General features: G+C 45.1%; 4 protein-coding genes across 5 annotated transcripts; 3 read left to right on the top strand and 1 right to left on the bottom strand.

The window, feature by feature from the left end:
- dnase1l4.1 (deoxyribonuclease 1 like 4, tandem duplicate 1) lies at positions 1–8,078 on the top strand. Of its 2 annotated transcripts, none has more exons than XM_066670422.1 (10): positions 1–156; positions 3,195–3,280; positions 4,348–4,436; positions 4,527–4,613; positions 5,303–5,415; positions 6,463–6,575; positions 6,849–7,006; positions 7,321–7,417; positions 7,662–7,719; positions 7,840–8,078. In XM_066670422.1, the coding sequence occupies exons 2-10, from the start codon at positions 3,200–3,202 to the stop codon at positions 7,860–7,862; spliced, it is 819 nt and encodes a 272-aa protein (XP_066526519.1). In that variant the 5' UTR covers positions 1–156; positions 3,195–3,199; the 3' UTR covers positions 7,863–8,078. The 2 variants fall into 2 exon arrangements, with proteins under 2 accessions (XP_066526519.1, XP_066526520.1); XM_066670423.1 differs by lacking the exon at positions 1–156 and adding an exon at positions 1,070–1,113.
- tma7 (translation machinery associated 7 homolog) lies at positions 7,719–10,489 on the bottom strand. Its single transcript, XM_066670424.1, has 4 exons — positions 10,389–10,489; positions 8,552–8,607; positions 8,345–8,432; positions 7,719–8,178 (listed from the first exon to the last, which is right to left on the bottom strand). The coding sequence occupies exons 1-4, from the start codon at positions 10,402–10,404 to the stop codon at positions 8,144–8,146; spliced, it is 195 nt and encodes a 64-aa protein (XP_066526521.1). The 5' UTR covers positions 10,405–10,489; the 3' UTR covers positions 7,719–8,143.
- Positions 10,490–10,572: 83 nt separating this feature from the next.
- ccdc51 (coiled-coil domain containing 51) lies at positions 10,573–13,493 on the top strand. The gene is made up of 4 exons (XM_066670420.1): positions 10,573–10,988; positions 11,309–11,661; positions 11,845–12,009; positions 12,136–13,493. Exons 2-4 carry the CDS (start codon positions 11,347–11,349, stop codon positions 12,928–12,930), a joined length of 1,275 nt encoding a protein of 424 aa, XP_066526517.1. The 5' UTR covers positions 10,573–10,988; positions 11,309–11,346; the 3' UTR covers positions 12,931–13,493.
- A 2,234-nt stretch (positions 13,494–15,727) lies between these two features.
- Positions 15,728–24,669, top strand: mcm2 (minichromosome maintenance complex component 2). The gene is made up of 16 exons (XM_066670419.1): positions 15,728–15,847; positions 17,082–17,266; positions 17,512–17,678; positions 17,955–18,227; positions 18,330–18,549; positions 18,666–18,873; positions 19,517–19,651; positions 19,819–20,010; positions 20,126–20,219; positions 20,673–20,923; positions 21,267–21,393; positions 21,745–21,857; positions 21,950–22,192; positions 22,497–22,679; positions 23,457–23,612; positions 24,240–24,669. The coding sequence occupies exons 1-16, from the start codon at positions 15,842–15,844 to the stop codon at positions 24,348–24,350; spliced, it is 2,664 nt and encodes an 887-aa protein (XP_066526516.1). The 5' UTR covers positions 15,728–15,841; the 3' UTR covers positions 24,351–24,669.
- The last annotated feature ends 1,169 nt before the right edge of the window (positions 24,670–25,838 follow it).

Raw genomic sequence — 25,838 nt, 5'->3', positions numbered from 1 at the left:
ACGTCTGTTGCCGTTGCGACCTGCGGTGGAGATTACAGCTTTCTGCTTCCTGAACTGAAAGTGCAGACTTTGGGGGTTTTGCATTGTTTTGCATTCGGACTTCTCCTCTCCGTTCATTCAGATTCCCCTTCTCTTCGCTGACGGACGCGAGCAGAGGTGGGTCGGAACTCTCATTTACTCAAGTACACGCACTTAAGGGCAGGTTACACACCGCTGAGAGCGCTCAGGTGGAAACTAGACCCACTGCAGCTCTGTAAGGAACGCCGCTCTGGAGCTGAATCAAGGCTTTCCTCTCAGAAACGTTTAAGTTTTTTTATGTTTTTATCAGCACTTTTACTCACACTCAGCTGTGGTTGTGTCATCCTTGTAATACTCCCTTGTTAAGACTAGGACTAATAGCTCGTGTAAAAGAAGAGCAGCGTGAGTCAGTCTCTAATGAGTCTGAACATTTGAGCCAAGCCCAGAGGCAGCGGTTACTGCTCAAACGTTGCTCTTTAAAGGCTTTGGTGTCAAAGGTGATCCTCCTGAAATGTATCAGCAGTTATGTTGGTCGTTCCGAGCCCAGAGGGAGACACAGGTGAGAATCCTGGGCTCTTTGTCTTAGGAGAATTGTTGGCTCAGAGTATTTAAGGAGACACTGTAGAGGTATTGGGTAGTAACTAATACAAAGATATTAAACGTAAAAGAGATATTTAGGAGATGCATTTCTTGAGCGATTGAAGTGTCCTCACACTCTTCTGGGACGTACCGTGTGGAGCTGTGTGTAAACAGGCTGTGACTGTGCACTTGGGGCTTCTGATGTTGTCTGTAATCTCTCCTCTGTTTTTCCTGCTTCCTCTGGGAACTTCCTTAAAACACTGAGACTCTAATGTGTGTCGGTTGCTGCCAGGCTTCGAGGTGTGGCTTTCGTCCACATTATCACACGCCTCCTGGGACACCGCTGTTGTTTGTTGTGGCTGGTTGATGTCTGGGGCTGGGCTTGAGTGACAGCTGTGAGCCGGCCAATCAGAGAGCAGGATCCCTCTGTAAGTTTTGCTGAGGACTTTGTGTTTCACATTAGTCCCTTTGCCGTCCCTCAGGGTGCTTCCTGTCGTATATCTCTGAGCTTCAGAAGTGAGTGCTGTATTTTTTTATTGTGATTATTGTGTTGTTTTTGAACTGTGTAGTTTTCAGTCATTATCGTGTGTTGTATTTTTTTGTATTGAATGGGACTTCAAAGGCTTGACTTGCTGGTTATTTCAGTGCTTTTGAAATACAGTACAACCTCAGTGGGCTTAAAACTCAAGGCCCCTGGCTTATTACATTTACCACCTCCTGGAGTTGTCCTGAGCGTGTCTCAGCGTGTTGTACAACAAAACACAGGCTCAATACAGTGGCAACCTACATGTTCCTATGTTACTCTTTTAAGGATCCTTCAAAACATGCATAATCTTGGTTATTAACGAGAATTTGTTATTTGTTCTTAGTTATTCATGAGCCACACTCATTACAGCTCCATTTAATGAGTTTAAAAGTGAGAGTGTTATTTAGAAACAGTCACCCCATAAATGACCAGGAGCCTGTGGCATGTCCAGGCTTGCACCCCTCCACTGTAGTTCATTAAAGTTGAACCGAATTTCCATGCAATTACATAGTAATAAACCTGTAATAAGCCAAGCATTTAAAGGGTTAAAAAATAGCAAAGTTCCACTTGTTTGTTGTGAGTTCTGTTGAATTACATTTCCTTGTTCAGTGCCACTTGGACTTTGTTTTACGCTTCTGGAGCCCAGGACTATCACCCAGTTACTGACACTGAGATTATTATGATTTACTCTATCACTCTTCCCCACAAATGATGATGCAACAACTGCTGTAACATATGGAGTAATTTTTTAAGTCATCTATGCGGCACATATGAGGAATCATTTCATTCTGCAACATGAAACCAAGGTCACCGAGAGCGGTTTTGTGTGAATATCATCGTCAGGACTATTCCCAGTGTTGGTGAATGGAACCAGACGTCTGAAGATTTTCATTCTACATTTGAGTCGTCCTTACAGAGGTACAGCTGTGGGTTCACTGCCTGTACTAAATAAAAAAGCCCTATCTGTGCTACACACACTGTGATCCCTTTCATCTCAGATCTCTCAGAGAGACACAGAGCGACTGGTGTGGAGCACAATAGCGCCCCTTGTGGTACAGTCCATAAATGTGAGGGAACATGTGAATATGATGCTTGTTCATCTGTGGTATATCATCAGTACACTTTCATACTTTTTAAAATGTGAAGCACCTCATTGGTTGGCTGTTGGTTTTTCACTCTCTTACTCACTCACTCAAACCACATCTCCACAAGGGGGTGCTATACTGTGCTTACAGAATCAGGACAGTGTCCTTGTGTTTGGAAGATGTTTAGTTTGAATCCCGGAGAGTCATTGAATTCATATCAGTCACAAATCCACACCCACAACTTTGAGAAGATAAAGGAAAGCGTTTCCGACGACTCGGGGCCTCGTGTCTCCGGTATCAGCTCCGGTGTGTGTTCTTTATCACGCCCACTTTCTAAAACAGAGTGAGTCTTTGATCAGTGGGTTTTAAGCTGTTTTTAACAGTAGAACGGCTCTGTTTCAGACCTGTTTTTCTGCTTTCTCAGGAGAAACGCTCAGCCGGTTTGAACTGTGACTGTCACCATGTGAAAGGATTATTTGGATGAATCCTGATTAAGATCTTTGTGTTGCCACATTTTAAAAAGAGCTCTGTGGCTGAAAACAAATGGAAGGCAACGCCCACCTTTTATCTCGTGTAAAACATTTCCGCAAAAGTGTATCACAGGATCGATGACGTTATTATCATTGTTTTGGTCTTTTCTCACTTTCACCTTCTTAAAAGATTAATTAAATAATCTGTAAAAAAAAAATAAAATAAAGTCATCTGTTCCATGATCTAACTGACACATTTTAAAGGGCCCATACCATGGAAAACTGAACGTCTTTACCCCTCCAACAATCAAAGACCAATGTATTTACATACGTCTACATATTTAGCCCCGCCCCTTTCACGCTGAAGTTGTGTTGTTAACATGTGACAGAGTGAGTGTATGAGTGAGTTCAAGGCTAAACCTCCTAAGCCTCTTTTGATATAGTCTTTGACTCAGAGAAGTTACGGCTCTAAAGTAAATGTCCAAATAAAATGAGTGCTTTATTTATATTGTGCAGGAATCATGAAGATCGCCTCTTTCAACATCCAGAAGTTCGGGAAGCGGAAACTCTCAGATCCGGCAGTTATCGCAACTCTGGTGAAGGTAAAGAAAACCCTAAATTATTTATATTTATATTTATTTCCAGCACTTAGTTTGTGTTACATTCATTCATTTTAATTGAGTAGAATCATGAAGAATATGTAGTGTCTCTATCACAGCTCCAGGGTCCTGGAGGTTGAGGGTTTGAGTCCTGCTCCGGGTGACTGTCTGTGAGGAGTGTGGTGTGTTCTCTCTGTGTCTGCGTGGGTTTCCTCCGGGTGACTGTCTGTGAGGAGTGTGGTGTGTTCTCTCTGTGTCTGCGTGGGTTTCCTCCGGGTGACTGTCTGTGAGGAGTGTGGTGTGTTCTCTCTGTGTCTGCGTGGGTTTCCTTCGGGTGACTGTCTGTGAGGAGTGTGGTGTGTTCTCTCTGTGTCTGCGTGGGTTTCCTCCGGGTGACTGTCTGTGAGGAGTGTGGTGTGTTCTCTCTGTGTCTGTGTGGGTTTCCTCCGGATGACTGTCTGTGAGGAGTGTGGTGTGTTCTCTCTGTGTCTGCGTGGGTTTCCTCCGGGTGACTGTCTGTGAGGAGTGTGGTGTGTTCTCTCTGTGTCTGCGTGGGTTTCCTCCGGGTGACTGTCTGTGAGGAGTGTGGTGTGTTCTCTCTGTGTCTGTGTGGGTTTCCTCCGGATGACTGTCTGTGAGGAGTGTGGTGTGTTCTCTCTGTGTCTGTGTGGGTTTCCTCCGGATGACTGTCTGTGAGGAGTGTGGTGTGTTCTCTCTGTGTCTGCGTGGGTTTCCTCCGGGTGCTCCGGTTTCCTCCCACAGTCCAAAAACACACATTGGTAGGTGGATTGGCGACTCAAAAGTGTCCGTAGGTGTGAGTGTGTGTCTGTGCTGCTCTGTGAAGGACTGGCGCCCCCTTCCAGGGTGTGTTCCCGCCTTGCGCCCAATGATTCTGGGTAGACTCCGGACCCACCGCGACCCTGAACTGGATAAGAGTTACAGACAATCAATGAATGAATGAGAATCATGAAAGTGTTTGCAGTGAAGCTTTGGACTGAAATAATTTATTTTCCTGGTTATTTCCCTTAACCTCTCCTGTGAAAATGATCCTGAGGTCCTGTGTTTTTCAGATCGTGTCTCGCTATGACATCGTTGTGATTTTGGAGGTGGTGGACGGAAGCGGGAAAACTGTGGACACGTTTCTGAAGGAGCTCAATAAGTGAGAGGATCTTTCAGTTCGCTGAAATCGTTTGACGACCTTGGAGAACTGAAGTAGAATTTGATAGAAAAGTGTTTATTTTTTTTACAGAAACGACCCGAAGCGTCAGTACACGATGAAGATCAGCACACGTCTCGGAAGAACCGTCTACAAGGAGCAATTTCTCTTCATTTACAGGTGAGCAGAACACATCCACAGTGTGCACTGTTCCTACAGTCACTGACCACACAGGAGCACTTTGTAGTTCTACAATTACAGACTGTAGTCTATCTGTTGCTCTGCATACTTCCTCAGCCCCCTTTCCCCCTGTTCCTCAGCGCTCAGGACCCCCACAGAGCAGGTGTGATGTGGTGGTGGATCATTCTCAGCGCTGCAGTGACACTGACGTGGTGGTGGTGTGTTAGTGTGTGTTGTGCTGGTGTAGAGTGGATCAGACACAGCAGTGCTGCTGAAGTTTTTAAACCCTGTGTCCACTCTCTGTCCACTCTGTGAGACACTCCTCCCTCGTTGGTCCACCTTGTAGATGTAAAGTCAGAGACACTAGCTCATCTGTCGCTGCACAGTGTGTGTCGCTCGTCCTCTAGTCCTTCATCAGTGACACAGGACGCTGTCGGCTGGATGTTTTTGGTCGGTGGACTGTTCTCGGTCCAGACACTGAGGGGTTTAAAAACTCCAGCAGCACTGCTGTGTCTGATCCACTCTACACCAGCACAACACACCTACCACATTCATACCATACATTTCAACAGAAACACAAGACAAGTGGCTGCCTACAAACCTGTGGACATATGTCACCAAGTTAAGCGCCTCATATCTAAGAGTGTAGCTGTCTCTTATTGTCGTGTTACTGTGTGGGTGAATGGCAGGGAGGACGTGGCGAAAGTGGTCGGGACGTATCAGTATGAGGACAACCAGCCTGGAGATGAGGACGCCTTCGACAGAGAACCCTACATTCTGCGCTTCTCCTGTCCGTCCACGGGTGAGACACGTCAGAGCCCAAATATAAAAACTGCCTGGATTTTATTATGTTGCTGCCGCACAGCTCCAGCGCTCTGGGGTGGTGGGTTCGAGCCCTGCCTCGGGTCACTGAGGAGCGTGGTGTGTTCTCCCTGTGTCTGTGTGGGTTTCCTTTCACAGTTAAAAAAAAAAAAAAAACGAAAAGGAGAAAACACACTCAATGGTAGGTAAATTGGCTAAACAAACGTGTGAGTGACTGGGTGAGTGTGTGAAACTGTGCACGGGTGAGTGTGTGCGAGTGACTCGGTGAGTGTGTGAAACTGCCCGCAGGTGAGTGTGCGAGTGACTGGGTGAGTGTGTGAAACTGCCCGCAGGTGAGTGTGTGAGTGACTGGGTGAGTGTGTGCAAGTGACTGGGTGAGTGTGTGAGTGACTGGGTGAGTGTGTGCAAGTGACTGGGTGAGTGTGTGAGTGACTGGGTGAGTGTGCGAGTGACTGGGTGAGTGTGTGAAACTGCCCGCAGGTGTGTGTGTGAGTGACTGGGTGAGTGTGTGAAACTGCCCGCACGTGAGTGTGCGAGTGACTGGGTGAGTGTGTGCGAGTGACTGGGTGAGTGTGTGAAACTGTGCAGAGGTGTGAGTGACTGGGTGAGTGTGTGAAACTGTCCACAGGTGAGTGTGTGAATGACTGGGTGTGTGGGTGAAACTGTCCACAGGTGAGTGTGTGTGATTGACTGGGTGAGTGTGAGTGAGTGACAGGGTGAGTGTGCGAATGACTAGCTGAGTGTGTAACGTCCAGTGAATGTTCTTAGCTCATGCCTAATGATTTCAGGTAGACTCTGTACCAGCTGTGACCCAGAACAGGATGCTGTGGAGGCTATGAATGAATGAATACCTTACATGTTTATACAGATGTATTTGGTGACAGTACAGCACACCATATCTGGCTCCAGGGCTAAACAGACAGTGTAACAACTCTCCTGTCCTTAACGAGAAATAATAGTTTGTAATTGACAGCGCAAGTCTTGGGGATTAATAGTGAATTCTAAGTTACTGGTGTTTTATTTGCAGTGGTGAAAGACCTGGTGATGATCCCTGTCCACACAAAGCCTGAGGACTCGGAGAAAGAGATAGACGAGTTTTTCGATGTGGTCCAAGTCGTGAGAGACAAGTGGAAAACGGACGTAAGTTGAAGTCAATGGCTTTAATGACTGTGACAGACAGGGTATGAGGTGTAGAAGTAATTTGCAAAGCGATTTTGTGCAAAACAAAGATGGGGCTGAGCTGCAGCTATATTATTGATTACAAGGAATTATAAAGGTGAAAGAAATTGTGAAATATGAGGTGTATTTTTTTCTTTTCTTTTTTCACACTGTGCTGCATAACTACATCCTTTTGTGTTTTCCTTTATGCATCTTTACTGTTTTTACCTCGTCTGTTGTGTTTGCTGGACTCAGAACATCATGATCCTGGGAGACTTCAACGCAGACGGCGGCTATGTTTCTAAAAAAGAGATGAAACTGATTCGTATTTTCACTGATAAAAACTTCCACTGGTTGATCAACGACGACGTGGACACCACCACACGCCAGAAGAACGACAACACCTACGACAGGTTTGACCACCATCATCCTGTAGGTGTCAGGAAATATATCACATACTGCATGAGGCATAGGGTCACTGTCTGAGGAGTGTGGTGTGTTCTCCCTGTGTCTGCGTGGGTTTCCTCCCACCGTCTACACACACACACATTCTGGTGGGTGGAGTGTCTCTGTGAAACTAACCCCAGGTGTGAGTGAATGTGACATTTTCCACAGATGTGTGATTAGATTAGTTCAGGGTCTGTTCCTGCTTTGTGCTCCATAAATAACATTTAAAAAATGCCTTACAAGTAAATGACATTTACAGTCTCTCTCTAAACTCATGCAGGATCGTGGTTTACGGAAAAGCTCTTCTAGACGCCGTTGTGCCAAATTCCGCCAAAGCTTTCAACTTCCAGCAGGAGTACGGTCTGACTGAAGCTGATGTGAGTACAGTTATTATATCATCATCACCACATAAAAGTAAACATTCATCTGTATTTTAAGAAAAACCATGGACCATTTCTACTAAAGCAGTCTTCCAGACGGTTTTGTATGTTGCAAAATACATTGATCTTATCATTTACAAACTCTTCTATGACACAGGCCGTTTAAACTCTTTCTGCCTGTCATTGCTACCTCACGTTAGCGAGTGCTGTTCTTTAAAGGCTGTGAAACGTTTGTGTCCAGGCGCTGAAAGTGAGTGACCACTACCCTGTGGAGGTGGAGATGAAAAAAGCCAGTAAGAGTAAGCAATGTTAACTTTTATTTGTACATCCGAATTATTACAATGTGATCGCAATGTCTATGACACAACCAGTCGGTTAAACTACAAAAGCAAAGAAAACAAACCTCCCTCTTGTTTCAGGCTCAGGGAAACGTGGAAAATAACACAGTGGGAGAACAAGTGACAACCTGCAGCGGAGCTGGACATCGCCGCTTTCTGGAGAATGGGCAAAACGTGGATGAAATATCAGTTTTAAATGTGTTTTGACCTGTACTCTTATCTTTGGGTGTGTCGGGGGACTGTCCCAGGCAGTTGTAAATGTTATTACAGATGTGTGAACTTACAGAAGGGATGCAAAGAATTAGAAATGCTATTTCATGTACATGTGTGTGTGTGCACCCAGAGGAGCAGAGAACGGCAGTTAGTTCAGTAGATTACACCCACTTCATTTCTTCCCAGACTTTTTAATTCCTCCACCAGCTGCGAACAGAGAAGCAAAAAGAGTAGAGCATTAATGACAGAGCGAATCCAGGATGAATTATTCTAGCCCCAATGATAACAACAGCTTTACTGTTAGCTCAATACTGCCATCTACAGTGACGCAGAGTCAGAACATCAATCTCTAAAAGCTCAGGGAGATTCATACTTAAAGGTCCTTTTCCTGCTGCTTTGGCTTTCATTGCCTCCATGGCTTTCTGGTCCTCCTTCTGCTTCTGTTTGTAGGCCACTTCATCCTGTGTGTGTGTGTGTGGATGGAATACAAATGTTAGCGTGTAGCCAAAAAGGCTTTAGAAACAATTTCTGCAACAATTACTCCACACTTGTTTGTATCATCTGCAGCGAATAAACTCACCTCATCCATTTCCTTGGACTGTTTCTTGGGAGCCTTAAGGGGCTTCTTCTTGCCTCCTGGAAGGGTAAATAAGCATGGAGCTCAGACTACATTCACAAAACTGCTCTGTTCATACGAGTTTAATGAGTAAAGGAAAATAGCGAATACACACACAGCACCCAGGGGGCGACCCAGGTGCAGAGGACAGTGTTAATCTACAGAAATCCATGAGTCATATTCTAAATCCTGCTGGTAGGAGCAGCTCGCGCTGTACGCAACACACACATCGACAAATGTTATGTAACAAAACTTCTAAATTAAATAAATCATATAGAATTGTGTGCAGAAATCATAGGCACCTTAAATGATATTTAAAATGGTTTATTTACTGTTTTCAATCTTCAGGGAGATGACAGGAACCAAGCTGATGTTCTTCCAAACAACCTTACAATGAACTGTTTATTAAACATAAACCTGGTACGTGGTAAAACCAGCTTTGTGTTTACATCAAGGTTTACAAAACACACTCAGCCTAACGGTCACTTTATGGGAAAACCTCCTTGTTGGTAAAACTGGCACCTGCTAAACGACAGTGTCCATCTGCTGTTGCAAGCCTGAAATACTCTAGAATACACTCTAGAATAACTCCGGAGTATCAGGTCTGGGGATTTCACAACATGCTCTGTTTATACATGAGGTGCACAGGAGATTTTCTATTAGATGTGGTCTCTTAGCAGCACGCGCAGGAGATACTCCGGGACATTATCGGCACCATTCACACATGTGCTGACTCCAAGTTTAACATTTTACTCTGCTTCAAGGAGTAGTCCCTGAGGACTACTGCAGTAGTGGCATCAGCCATCTTTCTTGGAGTGGTCTGCTGGGGCAGCAGCATCTCCGCCACAGACAGGAGGAGGAGGAGATTGGTCAAACTCATTCGGAGGGCCCACTCTGTCCAGGGAAGTCCCCAGACCCGGTACAGGGGGTGGGAGACAGGAGGGTGCTCATGAAATTGTCATCAATGCTATTGCAGGTCCTTCCTTCCTGCTGCTGCTCCCAGTAAACCACTTACATCTACCCTGACATTTTACTTGCAATAAGAATACAGAACGTACACTTTTTGGATAATATATAATAAGTAATATTTAACAGAATATAATGTGCAATATTTCAGTCTACCAGTGAGCAATATTCAATGTACAATAGTCATTTACATTTGTTATTACTGAGTACTATCTGCTGTAACACACTATTTCCATAAGAGATGTGGCCAGTTTCACAGTTGCCAGTGGTTTATGAGGTTTAACTGTTTAAACCTATGGCTCCCATCAATACCATTGTGTACAACTGAACTGGAAAATACATTTCTCTAAAACTGACAGTTTAACGTCAAAAACACGACGAGCCGCGTGGTTTACATCCTAACAATGTAATTATTAAAAACTGTGTAAAAATAAATTGGATTAAAGAGTGAATGATGTGTTATAAGTTATATCTAAAATTATCTTGAAATTAGCTTCATGTGCTACGAACTGCTGTCCATTTAAGGTGGAGCGACGAGAACGCAATAAGGACCCAATTTCAATTTAACATGGCATTTCAGAATAACAGGTTACTTTAATTAAACAACAAATCGCCAAAGTAAATCTACTAAAGTTGGTCTTTTTTAAAAAATGTTATTTTACTCCTAAATGTCTCAACAGCAAAAAGCCCGCCTACTGTAGCCTAGCTTTGAGAAACGAGCTCTAAAGCCAAACCTAGACCTTTTACTGAGCACTTTAAACAAGCTGAGGACTAAATGGCATATATTATTAAAGTAAAGCCAGGAATAAACCCAGAAATGGGTTTAAATACACACCTTCTCTTCCAGACATGATAAGTATTAGTGGCTAAACGTGTGAGAGCTGCTTTTCTCTGAGGACCATCAGGCGCAGTGTTGCCAGATCCATTAAATATGCTCATGCCTAATAAGTCACCTCGAAAAGCTGAGGCTGCTTCAGTTATTTAGTACTTAAATAGCTTTTCTGTACTGCTTTGTGTTGCATTCTTAGTTTTACTGCTGTTCTAATTTCACATTTACCACGACGTAAGAATATTTTTGTTATTGATTTCCGTGGCTTTATGTCAGTACTAATTGTAAATTATACGTAAAACCAACGGACCTGGCAACCTTCACATAACGGCTTTCTGGACCGGATATGCAGGCTTCTCATTCGCCAGCTTCTTACTCGAATACTCCGTTCCACCTTAAATGCTCCATAGAACCGCGTCGTCATTTAAGGTGGAACGGAAGGTTTGTCTGAAAATGTGCCTAAATGAAAAGTTAGCCGGTTTTTGTAGCATGACTTTCATTGAGGAGAGCTACCTCTGATTTAATAGTTCACAATAGAGTTATTTATGTGTTAAAATGTTCGTTTTTTCGCTCGAACAGAGACCAGAGTAGACAAGAAGAGAACTGGTATGTGAATTTGGTGCTATGTTTTAGTTTTTAAAATAAATGAACTAGGAGACAGGTAGCTTCGTATTGGTCAGTTATTTACATGGGATAACATCGGTTAAATTGAGTCTCAGGTTATTAAGTATTTATTAATTCTCTAAAACCCTAATATAAGGATTTTATTTATTATTATTATTATTATTATTATTATTTTGCCTTTACTGCTATTATAGTGTACCCCTGCAGGAACAGTGACAGTGAAAATGTATGGTTGTCTATAATAAACTAAAATGTATGTTGTATTCCTGCCTCACAAACAGTATTTTTGCCACATGTCACAGGTTTCAGGTGTGTTTTCGTCCCAAATGAAAGAAAGTCAATGAGGTACAGAGGGAGCTGTATACTATCAAGGAGCTATGGCACCTGCCTCTACCTCCTACAAACTCCAGGCAGAGCTCAGTATAATGTCTCCATCAGCAGAACATACTGTTCCTCAAAACCAAGCCCACGGGAGAAGGCAGTGTCCGGTCAGGAGAAGGCTTCAGCCACGCTGAAAAATGTAGCAGAACTCGGGAAACAGTGGGGACAGAGTTCAGTAAGAACCATGACCACCACTATCAACTACTGGTGGGAAAGGTATGAGGAATTTGTGGGCCTCAATGAAGTCCGAGATGCCCAGAGCAAAGTTACTGAGGTAAGATACAGTACTAAAGCTTGTAGATCAGTTTAACAGACTCAGAATATCAAGGCCTTGATTACAAAGTGTTTTTGATGATGAAACACAACATAATTCATGCTGTGTGAATCTATGTATTTAAACAAACACGCAGTAAATCTATGTTAGGTCCTAACAGTGTGTCTCTCATTTCATCATAAGGCAGAGAAGGCGTTCATGGTTGCCAGAGGAATGGTCCGTGAGGCTCATTTAAGTTTGGAGGCTCTTCAGGTGAGACTCAAGGAGGTCCGAGATCGTCTGGATCGGGTTTCACGAGAGGAGGCACATTATCTAGAACTAGCCACACTGGAACACAAGTTGCTGCAGGTGAGGAAGCAAGGGTCAGACAGAGCAACTAGAACTATTTGAAATATATCTCTTATACGGCCCTGTCTCTGTCAGTTTGATAATGTTATACAAATATTAATACGCTGAAATGTCTGTCATTACCAGGAAGAGAGGCGTCTGAAAACAGCTTATGAAAACGCAGAGGAGTTAGAGAGAGAGAAGTTCGCCCTCTTCTCCGCCGGTGTGCGCGAGAGTCATGAGAAGGAGCGAGCCCGTGCCGAGAGGACAAAGAACTGGTCCATCATTGGTTCGGTGCTGGGCGCCATCATCGGGGTAATGGGGTCTACTTACATAAACAGGGTACGACTTCAGGAGCTGAAAGGTCTGCTCCTCGAGGCTCAGAAGGGACCGGCGAGCCTTCAAGAAGCAATTAAAAGCCAGGCCAGTTTGCACAAGAACCAGCAAGAAGAACTCAAAGGCCTGATAGATACGCTCAGAGGGGCTGTGAAAAACGGAGCCGAAGAGATGCGAAGTATTAAACCAGTGTCGGTTCCGGTTCCGGTGACTGCGCAGATGCCCATCGCTGTGCCGCCGTCCACACCCAGTGCCTCTGAAGAAACCGTCAAAGAAATCTTGCTCCAAAGCCAGAAAGCTCAGGCTCTTATGGAAAATCTCAAGCCTCAGCTGGAGCAGCTGGAACAGAGCGTGGGGAAAGTGGCCACTGAAATTCAGGCAGTAAAGAAATCTGTTGTGACTCGACCCAAGGAGAAGCCAGTCATTCAGGCAAAAGACTCCCAGCTCTTAGTGTGCGATACAGAGAGCATAATTCAAGGACTGGACCAGACAGAGAAAAGACTTGAGGCTCAGATTAATAAGACTTCTCTGTATACCACAGCTCTAACATACACGGCGTTTGCTTTAACCATGCCAGTGCTCTATATCATCTTTAAAGGCACATAATGACGTAGCATAGGCAAGTAATGTGTACTAAAGGGGCCATCGTTTTCAACAGAAGTAACCTCTGATTTTATATCAATGTAATTTTATCATGGTATTATCCACTGATAGATGTTTAGTTTGAGAAATATATGAACACTGATTAAAAATGTTGATCCTGTTACTTTTTTGCCGGGTGTATAAAATGCCTAAAATGTTATCACTTATATCATTCATTCATTAATTATCTGTAACCCTTATCCAGTTCAGGGTCACGGTGGGTCCAGAGCCTACCTGGAATCATTGGGTGCAAGGCGGGAATACACCCTGGAGGGGGCGCCAGTCCTTCACATGGCAACACACACTCACTCATACCTACGGACACTTTTTGAGTCGCCAATCCACCTACTAATGTGTGTTTTTGGACTGTTTTTTTGGGAGGAAACTGGAGCACCCGGAGGAAACACACAGACACAGAGAGAACACACCACACTCCTCACAGACAGTCACCCGGAGGAAACCCACACAGACACACAGAGAACACACAACACTCCTCACAGACAGTCACCCAGAGGAAACCCACACAGACACACAGAGAACACACAACACTCCTCACAGACAGTCACCCGGAGGAAACCCACACAGACACACAGAGAACACACCACACTCCTCACAGACAGTCACCCGGAGGAAACACACAGACACAGAGAGAACACACCACACTCCTCACAGACAGTCACCCGGAGGAAACCCACACAGACACACAGAGAACACACAACACTCCTCACAGACAGTCACCCGGAGGAAACCCACACAGACACACAGAGAACACACAACACTCCTCACAGACAGTCACCCGGAGGAAACCCACACAGACACACAGAGAACACACAACACTCCTCACAGACAGTCACCCAGAGGAAACCCACACAGACACACAGAGAACACACAACACTCCTCACAGACAGTCACCCAGAGGAAACCCACACAGACACACAGAGAACACACCACACTCCTCACAGACAGTCACCCGGAGGAAACACACAGACACAGAGAGAACACACCACACTCCTCACAGACAGTCACCCGGAGGAAACCCACACAGACACACAGAGAACACACAACACTCCTCACAGACAGTCACCCGGAGGAAACCCACACAGACACACAGAGAACACACAACACTCCTCACAGACAGTCACCCGGAGGAAACCCACACAGACACACAGAGAACACACCACACTCCTCACAGACAGTCACCCGGAGGAAACACACAGACACAGAGAGAACACACCACACTCCTCACAGACAGTCACCCGGAGGAAACCCACACAGACACACAGAGAACACACAACACTCCTCACAGACAGTCACCCAGAGGAAACCCACACAGACACACAGAGAACACACAACACTCCTCACAGACAGTCACCCAGAGGAAACCCACACAGACACACAGAGAACACACAACACTCCTCACAGACAGTCACCCAGAGGAAACCCACACAGACACACAGAGAACACACAACACTCCTCACAGACAGTCACCCAGAGGAAACCCACACAGACACACAGAGAACACACCACACTCCTCACAGACAGTCACCCGGAGGAAACACACAGACACAGAGAGAACACACCACACTCCTCACAGACAGTCACCCGGAGGAAACCCACACAGACACACAGAGAACACACAACACTCCTCACAGACAGTCACCCGGAGGAAACCCACACAGACACACAGAGAACACACAACACTCCTCACAGACAGTCACCCGGAGGAAACCCACACAGACACACAGAGAACACACAACACTCCTCACAGACAGTCACCCAGAGGAAACCCACGCAGACACAGGGAGAACACACCACACTCCTCACAGACAGTCATCTGGAGCAGGAATCGAACCCACAACCTACAGGTCCCTGGAGCTGTGTGAATGCGACACTACCTGCTGCACATGGAATTTGTAATGGCTAAAATAGGCTCAAGATTAATATAAAAAATATATCAATATGGTGACTGTATGTATACTTTTTTTTTTTTTTTTTTGTCTTTCTTAAATATAGCAGTAATATTAAAGACACACTCAACAGAAAAATAAGTGTTTAGCCATCTCTCTCTCTCTCTCTCTGGGAATGCAAATACTGAGTGAAAAAGCAGTGAAGCCCCATGGCTCAGCATTTCTGATTTGAAACTGCAGCGTTCCAAACACACTCTCAGAAACACGGATTCTGACAGACAGGAATTCTTAAGTCACAAAGCCAAGCAACCAATCCGGTCAGCCTGCAGGTTACAGATAAGCCACTTTTAAGGCATTAGGGGATTTTTCCTTAAAAAAAAAAACTTTTAAATTTGTAACTGTGATGAAAACGGCCCACACAGCTCCTCTGCTCAAGTCTGGGTCTGTGGTGATATATCGTCTGCAGTTGTGAATGTACGAGTGACTCGACCAGTGTGTTCCCGCCCTGCACCTAATGATTTCCAGCAGACTACAGACCCACTGTGACCCTGCTCAGGATGAAGTGTTTACAGAAATTGAACGAATGAAAAGAGTTATTTGTTAATATATCCAGTTTAACATGTTACATAACAACAATAAAAGTGACATTTACATAGGTTTGTTCATTCCTGAATACATCATTTGATCAGGAAATCTGCATTAAAATGTGCAAAAGTGAGTGGGAAACTCGACAAAAACCCCTCAGTTGGTGCAAAACGAACGTGTCCGCCTCCTCGTCTCGACGTATCAGTAAGGGGGCGTGGTAATGTAGGAAACAGGCCAGTTAGAAGTCACAGAAGCTCGGCCTTATTACATATTCATAAAGTTTCCCGCGCTTTGGGGTCACGTGGGACATTGCGCGCGAAAACTTTCTTGCCGGGAAACTGCAACAGCCACAGCAGCTGAGAGACGAGAGCAGACGGAGCACGATGGCGGTAAGTTACAGTTATTTCGTGTCGTGTTAATAACGCTGCTGTTGAGGACTGCGGAGCGAGCGAGACACATTCCGGGAATGAGCTGCTGTTTTCGTTTAAAAAGAAGCTGGGATTGTTTTTATTCACATTTCTCGCTCCATTATGGTGTGAAGTTATAGCCAACAGTTGAACAATTTAAGGTGGAACGGGAATTCAACAATAAATATGAAGCAAATCTGTTGGAGTTTATCTTAATCATGTTTTATAAATGTGAAAGCAGAAATACAAAATAGTTGACTTATGAACAAATGTATTTCTCTCAGAAAAAGTCCCTCTAATTCAGTGCATAATTTTTCGTCATTATGTTGTTGTTGTTGTTATTTATTCATTTATTATTAATATTTTTTAGAATTAAATTTACACATAGGGTTACAACTGAAAGTTTCTCGTGCAACAACTAGCTACAATTCTGCCCTAAAACAGTTTTTGTACTGTTGGTGATCCAGTACAAACCAGAATAAGTGTTTAACCTCCTTAACGTTAGTTAAATTAAGAATTCTCGTAGTTTTGCCGGAGTTTATCTGGTGAAGGACCACGTTGGGCGGTCTTTTGTTGGAGCTGGGCTCCGTCTTAATTCGCTCCTTGCGCCCTACGGAGTGCGCACTATTAGGTAGGTCATAAAACAACGTCTTGCGGATTACTGCGATCAGCCACTCAACGCAATTTAATCACCTCCCACTTTTAGTTCTATAATCACAGGCAGAAGTCTATATGTTGCTGTGCATACTTTGTTAGCACCCTTCACAGAGCAGGTGTGATGTGGTGGTGGATCGTTCTCAGCGCTGCAGTGACACTGATGTGGTGGTGGTGTGTTAGAGTGTGTTGTGCTGGTGTAGAGTGGGTCAGACACAGCAGTGCTGCTGGAGTTTAACCCTCTCAGAGTCACTGCTGCCTTGAGAATAGACCACAGACTAAAAACATCCACTGATGTACTAAAGGATGAGCTGCTGTCTTTGTTTTGACATCTACAAAGTGGACCAATGAGGTTGGAGTATCTAAAAGTGTGTAATAACTCGAGCATCACTGCTGTATCTGATCCACTTACGTACCAGTACAGCATATACATGTATATAACTGATAGACGCTGATCTCACATTACCCTGGAAAGCCACATAGGTAACGGGAATTAATATTGTACCAGTGCTCAACGTTTCTATGGCACTGCTGTCTCTAAAATGTTGTCTTTTCTCCGCAGGATTCATCCGAGTCTTTCCACATGGCGACCAGCCCGAGTCGAGGCTCGCGGCGAGGCGATCTGACCTCCAGCCCAGGCAGAGACCTACCTCCCTTCGAGGACGAGTCCGAGGGGCTGCTGGGGGACAACATTCCTGATGAGGATGAGGGCGACGGAGAGGAGCTCATTGGGAACGGGATGGAGATGTATGACTAACTTAACGTGAATGGCTAAAGTTCGGCTTGAAAATAGAACATTAGTCAATTAAATGTCCTCCTTTGGGCCGCACACAATCAGATGGCATTGCAGCAGTGGGTTGAATTGTTCATTAATTTAATTGTATGGGAATGTTGTGAACAAGGGTATCAGTAGTTTTCATAAATAAGGCCCCTTTCCAGAAAGAACTTGGTGAATTCCAAACCCCAGATTCCTCATGGTCCTTGTTTCTCAGGGATTACCGGGCGATTCCCGAGCTGGATCGTTATGAAGCAGAGGGTCTGGATGATGAGGATGACCTGAGTGAACTCTCTCCCGGAGCTCGAGCCGCTGCTGAGGAGGCGATGAGACGCAGAGACAGGGATCAGGGCCTGGGACGCATGGGGAGAGGCCTGCTGTACGGTGAGCTGGAAATTTTTGCTATGTTTTGTTTAATAAAATGACAGTAGTTTCTATTTTTTGTGTTTCCATAAAATGACAATTTTTCTATTAGCTTTATTCTATTAATATTTTATCTTACACAAAATATGCTTCAAATCCCAAATGTCTCAAGACCAATGTACACTTTCCCAACTCAGAATCCCATCCCTGCTCCAAAACTTGTGACTTACACCTGCATTTCCATTTTATATCTGTCTTTTAATCTGGACTTTGTTCTACTCCCTGTCCCTCCTGCAGACAGCGAGGATGAGGATGACGAGCGTCCGTCTAAGAGGCGCCGCCGTCTGGCCGAGAGAGCGGCAGAAGGAGCTGGAGCCGAGGGAGAGGACGAGGAGATGATCGAGAGCATCGAGAACCTGGAGGACATGAAGGGTCACACGGTCCGAGAGTGGGTCTCCATGGCCGCCCCTCGCCTGGAGATCTACCACCGCTTCAAGAACTTCCTGCGGACCCATGTGGACGAGCACGGACACAACGTCTTCAAGGAGAGGATCAGCGACATGTGTAAAGGTGAGACTCTTCAGTGGTGATGGAGAGAAGCCGTGGAATGGTTAGAAATGAAATCATGTTCTAATTGATAGGGTGGTATTTATCTTTGGAATCCGTTTGTAGAAAACAAGGAGAGCTTGCTGGTGAACTACGAGGAGCTGGCCTCCAGAGAGCACGTGCTGGCTTACTTTCTCCCTGAGGCTCCTGCTGAAATGCTGAAGATCCTTGACGAAGCAGCGAAGGAGGTGGTGTTGGCGATGTATCCCAAATACGATCGGATTGCCCATGAGATCCACGTTCGCGTCGGAAACCTGCCGCTCGTAGAGGAGCTGCGGTCTCTCAGGTACGTGTTCCCACCAGTAAAGACCCTTGTATATTTAACTCACGACTCAACTTTGTCTCACGTCTAACACTGATATTGATTGTACGTTAATTTTTATTTGTTTATACTCTCTGTAGACAGCTGCATCTGAACCAGCTGATCCGCACCAGTGGCGTGGTGACCAGCTGCACCGGGGTTCTGCCGCAGCTGGGAATGGTCAAGTACAACTGTAACAAGTGTAACTTCATCCTAGGGCCGTTCTTCCAGTCTCAGAACCAGGAGGTGAAGCCAGGCTCCTGTCCAGAGTGTCAGTCTCTGGGACCTTTTGAAATCAACATGGAGCAGGTACGTCTGTGTCATGTTTCTGTCAAAACCCCACAATGCCCCACAGCAGTGTTCTCCCCCTGTGTAAACAGCCCTGTTCAGAACGCCCGCTTTCAGCACCTGTTCCTTTAAATGATAATGAGCCGCTCGCTGTTCACCCCGACCCCGAGCGCACAGCAGTGAGGAGCGAGGAGCAGAAGCTCTGGTTTTTAGCCGTTTTCACTCTGTTCTTTCTTCTTCGTTTTTACTCCGTGCTCATTATCTGTTTTGCTGCGTGTAACCTCGTCTTTGCGCTGTCACATAAACGCGGGTCGAGCATTGTGATTGGACATATTCAGACGAGGGGGCAGGGCCACACAGAAAACTGACTGATTGGTCTTGTTTCACAGTGTGTGTTAGCTACAAACACAATGTGCATATGCACCGAACAAGGGAGTTTTTGCTGGCTTCAAACAGAGCTTTAAATGAGAGCCGTGTGAGTGATGCTTTGAACTAAAGACTCTTCTGAAAAGAAGAACACAAGCCGCAGTGGGCTCCTGTTTTAAAAAAATTTTCTGTTCATTGTATTGTTTGTAATTCACTAGAACTAGAAGTTCCCTGGTGATGCAACACTGCAGATTTTGTCTGCATTTCTTAACCTCTGCATTAACCGTTTCTCCCCCAGACCGTGTATCAGAACTATCAGCGCATCACCATCCAGGAGAGCCCCGGCAAAGTAGCAGCTGGACGTCTGCCCAGGTCTAAAGATGCCATCCTTCTGGCTGACCTGGTGGACAGCTGCAAGCCTGGAGACGAGATTGTGAGTCCCTCATATCATCTTAATGATGTATTTTATTCAAAATACTCACTGAAATGGCAGCTAAAGGTGATTGGATGTGTGCAAGATTCTGTAGGTGCCTTTCGGCCCTTGGAACAGCACTGACTTAAGGTCTACGTTTACTTTAAGGAGCACTCTTTCATCAACAGGAGCTCACTGGCATCTACCACAACAACTACGACGGCTCTCTGAATATGGCCAATGGCTTTCCTGTGTTTGCCACGGTGATCCTGGCCAATCACATCGCGAGGAAGGACGAGCGCGTGGCCGTGGCTGAGCTGACCGATGAGGACGTGAAGGCCATCGTAGCTCTGTCCAAGGACGAGCGCATCGGAGAGAGGGTGAGCTCAGAGAGAGGGGGACTGCAGATCAGATTGGATCGTACCTGGACTGAAAGGAATAGAGATGTGAGGTTTAAATAATTCATACCTCAACTGAATCAATGTGTCTCTGCAGATATTTGCCAGCATCGGACCCTCCATCTACGGTCATGAAGACATTAAGAGAGCTCTGGCTCTTGCGCTGTTTGGAGGCGAGGCCAAAAATCCAGGTGTGTGCTTGAAGAAATGTGGATTTCAGCTGGAATGTCTATATTTAGCAAATGCTTTTGTACTTTATTGAGCAATCCCAGACCTGAGTGGGGTGAACGTCTCAAGCATATTTTTGCTGTGGGTTTTAAAGGAACGATAAGTAAAAAATTTTATCAGAGAGTTACAGCGTAAAAAGCATTGTGATTCTTTTACTGAGCTGTTAAAGGGAGAAATTAACCTCTGTTGTTTGTACGCCATGCTCAGCGCTGCAGAAACTGCACTATGTAACTTTTGGTGGGGGGTAGGAAACCACTCCTCCCACCCCTCAAGTTGAGTTCAGTACAGTGCTGTAATAATAAGTCACACTAGGGGAAGCCCAAGGGGGGAAAAAACACAAACCCCAAATCTTGCCTAGTGTTGCTTTAAGCCTCTCGCTGAAGAAAATAACCTTTTTGTTAACCTCTTGTCCATAGGAGGGAAGCACAAAGTGCGCGGTGACATCAATGTGCTGATGTGTGGAGATCCAGGCACGGCTAAGTCTCAGTTCCTGAAGTACGTGGAGAAGGTGGCGAGCCGAGCTGTGTTCACCACCGGACAGGGCGCCTCGGCTGTGGGTTTAACGGCTTACGTCCAGAGACATCCTGTCACTCGCGAGTGGACGCTGGAGGCCGGTGCGCTGGTGCTGGCCGATAGAGGGGTCTGTCTTATTGATGAGTTTGATAAGGTGAGGGATTAAAGTGTCTCTGAAGTCTTAATAAGGTGCTCTCAGTAGGTGGTGCTTGAATCCTGAGCCCAACCATAGGGCTGTTTTAATTGCCTATTAAATCTAGTTTTAGATCGGTTGCCAGTTAATTTAAAATCCCCCCTCTTTCTCTCAAAGATGGCTGACTTAACTCTCAATGCTGATATTACATTACGCTGTAGGAAGATGTATCTTTCCCATTTTAAAAGTAGTTCTTTGATGCAGATATTTCAACCACTTCCTGTTGCAGTCTGTGGCTATAACCCAGACCTCCGCAGCTGAAAGGGCTTTGACTCACTGTGCGTTTCTACCTTTATTGCTCCAGATGAATGACCAGGACCGCACCAGTATCCATGAGGCCATGGAGCAGCAGAGTATCTCCATCTCCAAAGCAGGCATCGTCACTTCCCTTCAGGCCCGCTGCACAGTCATCGCCGCTGCCAACCCCATCGGTACGAGCTGGGATTAAACGAAGTAAAGGAAGGAAATGAGGGTCGTGCCATTAACTCAGCCAAGTGTAGTTGCTCCAATTATGAACTCTGTAAAGCTTTAAAAAGATTACTTTTATCCGGCCTTTCTTTTAACCTTTTCTTTTCCAATTATAGCTCCATTCTTTCATAACCCTCCACAAGTCTGTTTTTCTCTGTAGTCGAATGCTGCTGAGAGCAAAAGAAAGCAGTGATCAGCAGCTTGTCTCTGAACGGGCAGTGATTTTTCTCTAAAGGGAAACAGCAGACGTTTCCTCATCACTCTTAGACTCTGTAAGAAACTAATCCCTGACATCTCTCACTCTTTTTTTTAAGGTGGACGCTACGACCCGTCCCTCACATTCTCTGAGAACGTGGACCTGACTGAGCCCATCGTGTCTCGTTTTGACGTCCTGTGTGTCGTCAGAGACACTGTGGATCCTGTGCAGGTACGAGACATTGCAAAAACACTCAAAAATGGGGGCAACAAGTGGGTGTTCTCTTTAAACAAAGTAAACAATGATCGTCTCCTCTTGCGTAGGACGAGATGCTGGCGCGCTTTGTGGTCGGGAGCCACATCAAGCATCACCCTAGCAACAAGGAAGGGGGCATGGCCGGTCTGGAGGAGGTGGTGCTGCCGAACACCTCGGATGTGCCGCCCATCCCTCAAGACCTTCTCAGGAAGTACATCATCTACGCCAAGGAGCGCGTGAGGCCCAAACTGAACCAGATGGACCAGGACAAAGTGGCCCGCATTTACAGTGACCTCCGTAAAGAGTCTATGGTGAGAACTGGGGCTAGGGCTGTTATTCCACTACAGCAGTGTTTGATTATGTCGGATCCTGCTGGTGTGGGTTTCTTCTATTTCAATGATGCACTGAGGTGATTTGAGCAAACTGACTGTTAAATGCAAAATCTCACGTACGTTAAAAGTAATTGGTCATTGTTACTGCTCTAAATTCGTTATTAATAAAGAGAATCTAATAGAGAGTCTTTAACACGTCCTTGCACATTACTGTTATTAATTTGTGGATGGTTTATCTCCTGTGGTCCGTATTTATTTATTTTTACACATCCCCCTCCTCCAGGCTACGGGCAGCATCCCGATCACAGTCCGTCACATCGAGTCGATGATCCGGATGGCGGAGTCTCACGCACGAATGCATCTCCGGGATTACGTTCAGGAGGACGATGTGAACATGGCCATCCGTGTGATGCTGGAGAGCTTCATCGACACGCAGAAGTTCAGCGTGATGAAGAGCATGAGGAAGGTGTGGGGATTCTACATTTTCTTTACACATCGTACAAGTCTTATATAACGGGTCCCTGTTTATTTAAACACAGGCTTTCAGAGCCTAAGCATAGCGCCTTTAAATCCCTCTTACGTCTCCTGTAAATAACAAGGCTGCGCAAGTTTATTACTTGTGCTCAAGGCTCTCACGGATTCGTTCACAAAATTTTGCAGACTACTGTCCTAGCAGGAATATAGGACGGAGGCTAAAAATGCCTTTCCTGACCCTGGACGCCTACTGCTTTCTGTTATGAAGTGTTTGTTCAGTAGAAGCTGCCTGGTGTGGACTTAATTAACTGTTGATGGAGCTGGACACGTTCTGCAGCTTTAATTAACTGTGCTCCATAAGCATAAATCATGCCTGTATTTGCTTTTTTTGGGTGAGGGATATTTTTGAAAGCGTCAGCAAGTCTGAAGGCTTGCTTTTAGGTGAATATCAATCAATGGCCTAAGGGCTGTTTCATAATTTCAGCCTTGACATAATGCGGTGTCAATCAAAACTGTTCAGAAGTTCTTAAAGAAGAGGCCCGAGGCTCTTTAGCTGTAGAGAGCAGACAGGTTTGAGCCCTCGTACCTGCGCAGAATTGATTACAGTCTGACTCTGTGCCCTGTTGTAATTGATTATCTCCAGTTACTTCACACGCAGTATTAAGATGCCTGGTGGAGATAGGGACATACGGAGAAGCTGCAAAATCCTTTGATGTTGCAGTCCCCAGGTGATTGATCTCAGTTTTATTGATGCACATCTCTCTTCTAGACGTTCGCCCGCTACCTGGCCTTTAGGCGAGACAACAACGAGCTGCTGATGTTCGTCCTGAAGCAGCTGGTGGCGGAGCAGGTGGCGTACCAGCGCAACAGATACGGAGCCCAGCAGGACGTCATCGAGATCCCAGAGAAAGACCTGGTGGACAAGGTAAAGCAGTGCCCCGTTTGTCTCAGTTACTACACGTTCATCTTTAATGACAATAAAAAAAAAACAAAAAAATCCTTATGGTTTTACGAAAAGGAGGCGGAGTGGGCATTGTCCTCTTTTTCTTTCTTTCTTTTTGCTTACTACTTTTTTTTTAGCCTCCTTTCATTCTGTTGTTTAAAGTCAGGACCCACACAACAGGTATGATTTGAGTGACCCTGGGCTAATAGTGTGCACATCTTAATCGTATACCTAAGAGTGCTCCTGTGTGGTCAGAGGACCAGAGAGAATGTGCAAGGAGTCTAGAAACGAGGTGATCATAATGCAATGACTGTTCTGTGTTCCTGAGAAACATTATACATTATAATTTGATTTGTGACGCTCTAATCTGCATCATTACACAATCAAGGCTTGTGTGTGTCACATTACTGCCCTGAAGCTTCACAGATGGCGGGTGTCTCATCATTTGTTGCTAAATGTCTCCTAATTGATTACTGTTGTCTGCTCGAGCCTCGATGCCACTTCCTCTGCTGTGGACTGTGACCACTATAGTGCTGCAAGTGGTAATCACTTGTGATGAATGAAGAGGAATCCTCTGATTGTTTCATCTTATGGTCTCTCTCCTCCTAGGCTCGACAGATCAACATCCACAGCCTCTCAGCGTTTTACGACAGCGATGTGTTCCGTTCTAACAAGTTCTCCCATGATGTTAAGAAGAAGCTCATCACGCAGCAGTTCTAGGTTGCGTGCGGCTTCGAGCGGGACTGCTTTTGAGAACCTCTCTGAGAACATTCTGGATGTGTACATACTTTTCTGTATCAACTGAAGCGGTGGAGATGGAATGGTTCTGATATGGACAGACGTGATTAACCTCTGAGATGACCACACTGTCACTGTGGTGTTGCTTGTTGCAAAAAAAAGTGGTTTGAACTTGCTTCTGTATTTTTGTTTTTCTGTTTGATGCAGATGTGCTCTGCATGTGTTGGTTTAGCTGTGAAAAGATTTGTACTTTGTTATTAAATAAATGAACTATGGCTCTTACTAAGAAATTTGATTCGTACAGTCCCCTTCTGGTCATCAGTAAAGCCCCTGAAAGCTCCTCTCTGTTCAGAATTACAGATGAGCAGATGGTTTTTCTCTAAATAAATATCCCCTGAAAGCCATAAATCTGAGTCAGATACAACCTCATCTTCAGCTTTGTTCGGTGCAGATCTATGAATATGTAATTAGTCCCTGACACTCTCCTGTGTCTCAAAGCCCACACCGTGAGTCGACTGGACTGATTCTTTGAGGTGTGTGAGGTATGAAACTTTGGCTGTCTGACTCCATGCTTCTGAGATTGAGAATATGTCTCTTATGCCCCTTACACATGAACTCCGTCGTACACACGTGCAGCACACAGCGGGAGATTTTCTGCATCAGATTCACCCTCTCAGCACATGCTTTAGGTGTTGTGCAGTACATAGAGGAGAAGCTCTGGAATATTTCCCACTCTGTTCTTACATGCGCTGACTGAGTTTTTTTACTGGTGTGTGAGAAGGGCTACGTCTGGGATGAATGTTGCTGGTGGTTGTGTTCACACAGAGCTCCTCCTCGTAAATTCTGGAACATCTTATAGTTACTGTAGACATAAAATAACAAGGGGGTTAAGGGGTGTTAACTCTACAAGGAACACCCTTTGTATTACAGCATGGAGGGTGTGTATCTTATAGCATCATGGCTGTACACAGACCCGGTCAAGGCCTATATCCAAGGTCAGGTCAAACAGTGAAGTAACTTCTTAAGTGGGCGTTACTTGAAGATCTTACATGCCTATGAATATATAATAAAGGGGCGTGGCTTTCGCCATGGCTGACCTCATCTACACTGAGTAATATCTGAGTAATATTCTTATAAAGGGGATGATACTTGAAGATATTAAAAAGGGTGTTTCAATTTAATCAGGGGGAATGGCTTTGTGTTGTCTGTAAAAGTACCCATTCTGAATATTTAATAAGAGGGTGTGTCTTTATGTCAAAACTACATAGACATTCTACAGTGAGAGAAATGTAATAGAATATTTTATTAAGGGGCGTTGCTTATAAATATGAATAGACTTTGCATGTCTAATAAAGGGGCGTGGTTTAGTGAAAGTCTCAGCATATTTAAACAATGTGTTGTTACTGCAATATATCAAAGGGATGTGCACATGTAATAAGGGGCGTGGTTTTCCGATAGACCCTTTCTATA

This window comes from Hoplias malabaricus, chromosome 5 (assembly GCF_029633855.1).
Source record: "Hoplias malabaricus isolate fHopMal1 chromosome 5, fHopMal1.hap1, whole genome shotgun sequence".
NCBI lineage: Eukaryota > Metazoa > Chordata > Actinopteri > Characiformes > Erythrinidae > Hoplias > Hoplias malabaricus.
Note: the sequence above shows the minus strand (reverse complement) of the source record. Positions and strands in the feature narration are given on the sequence as shown.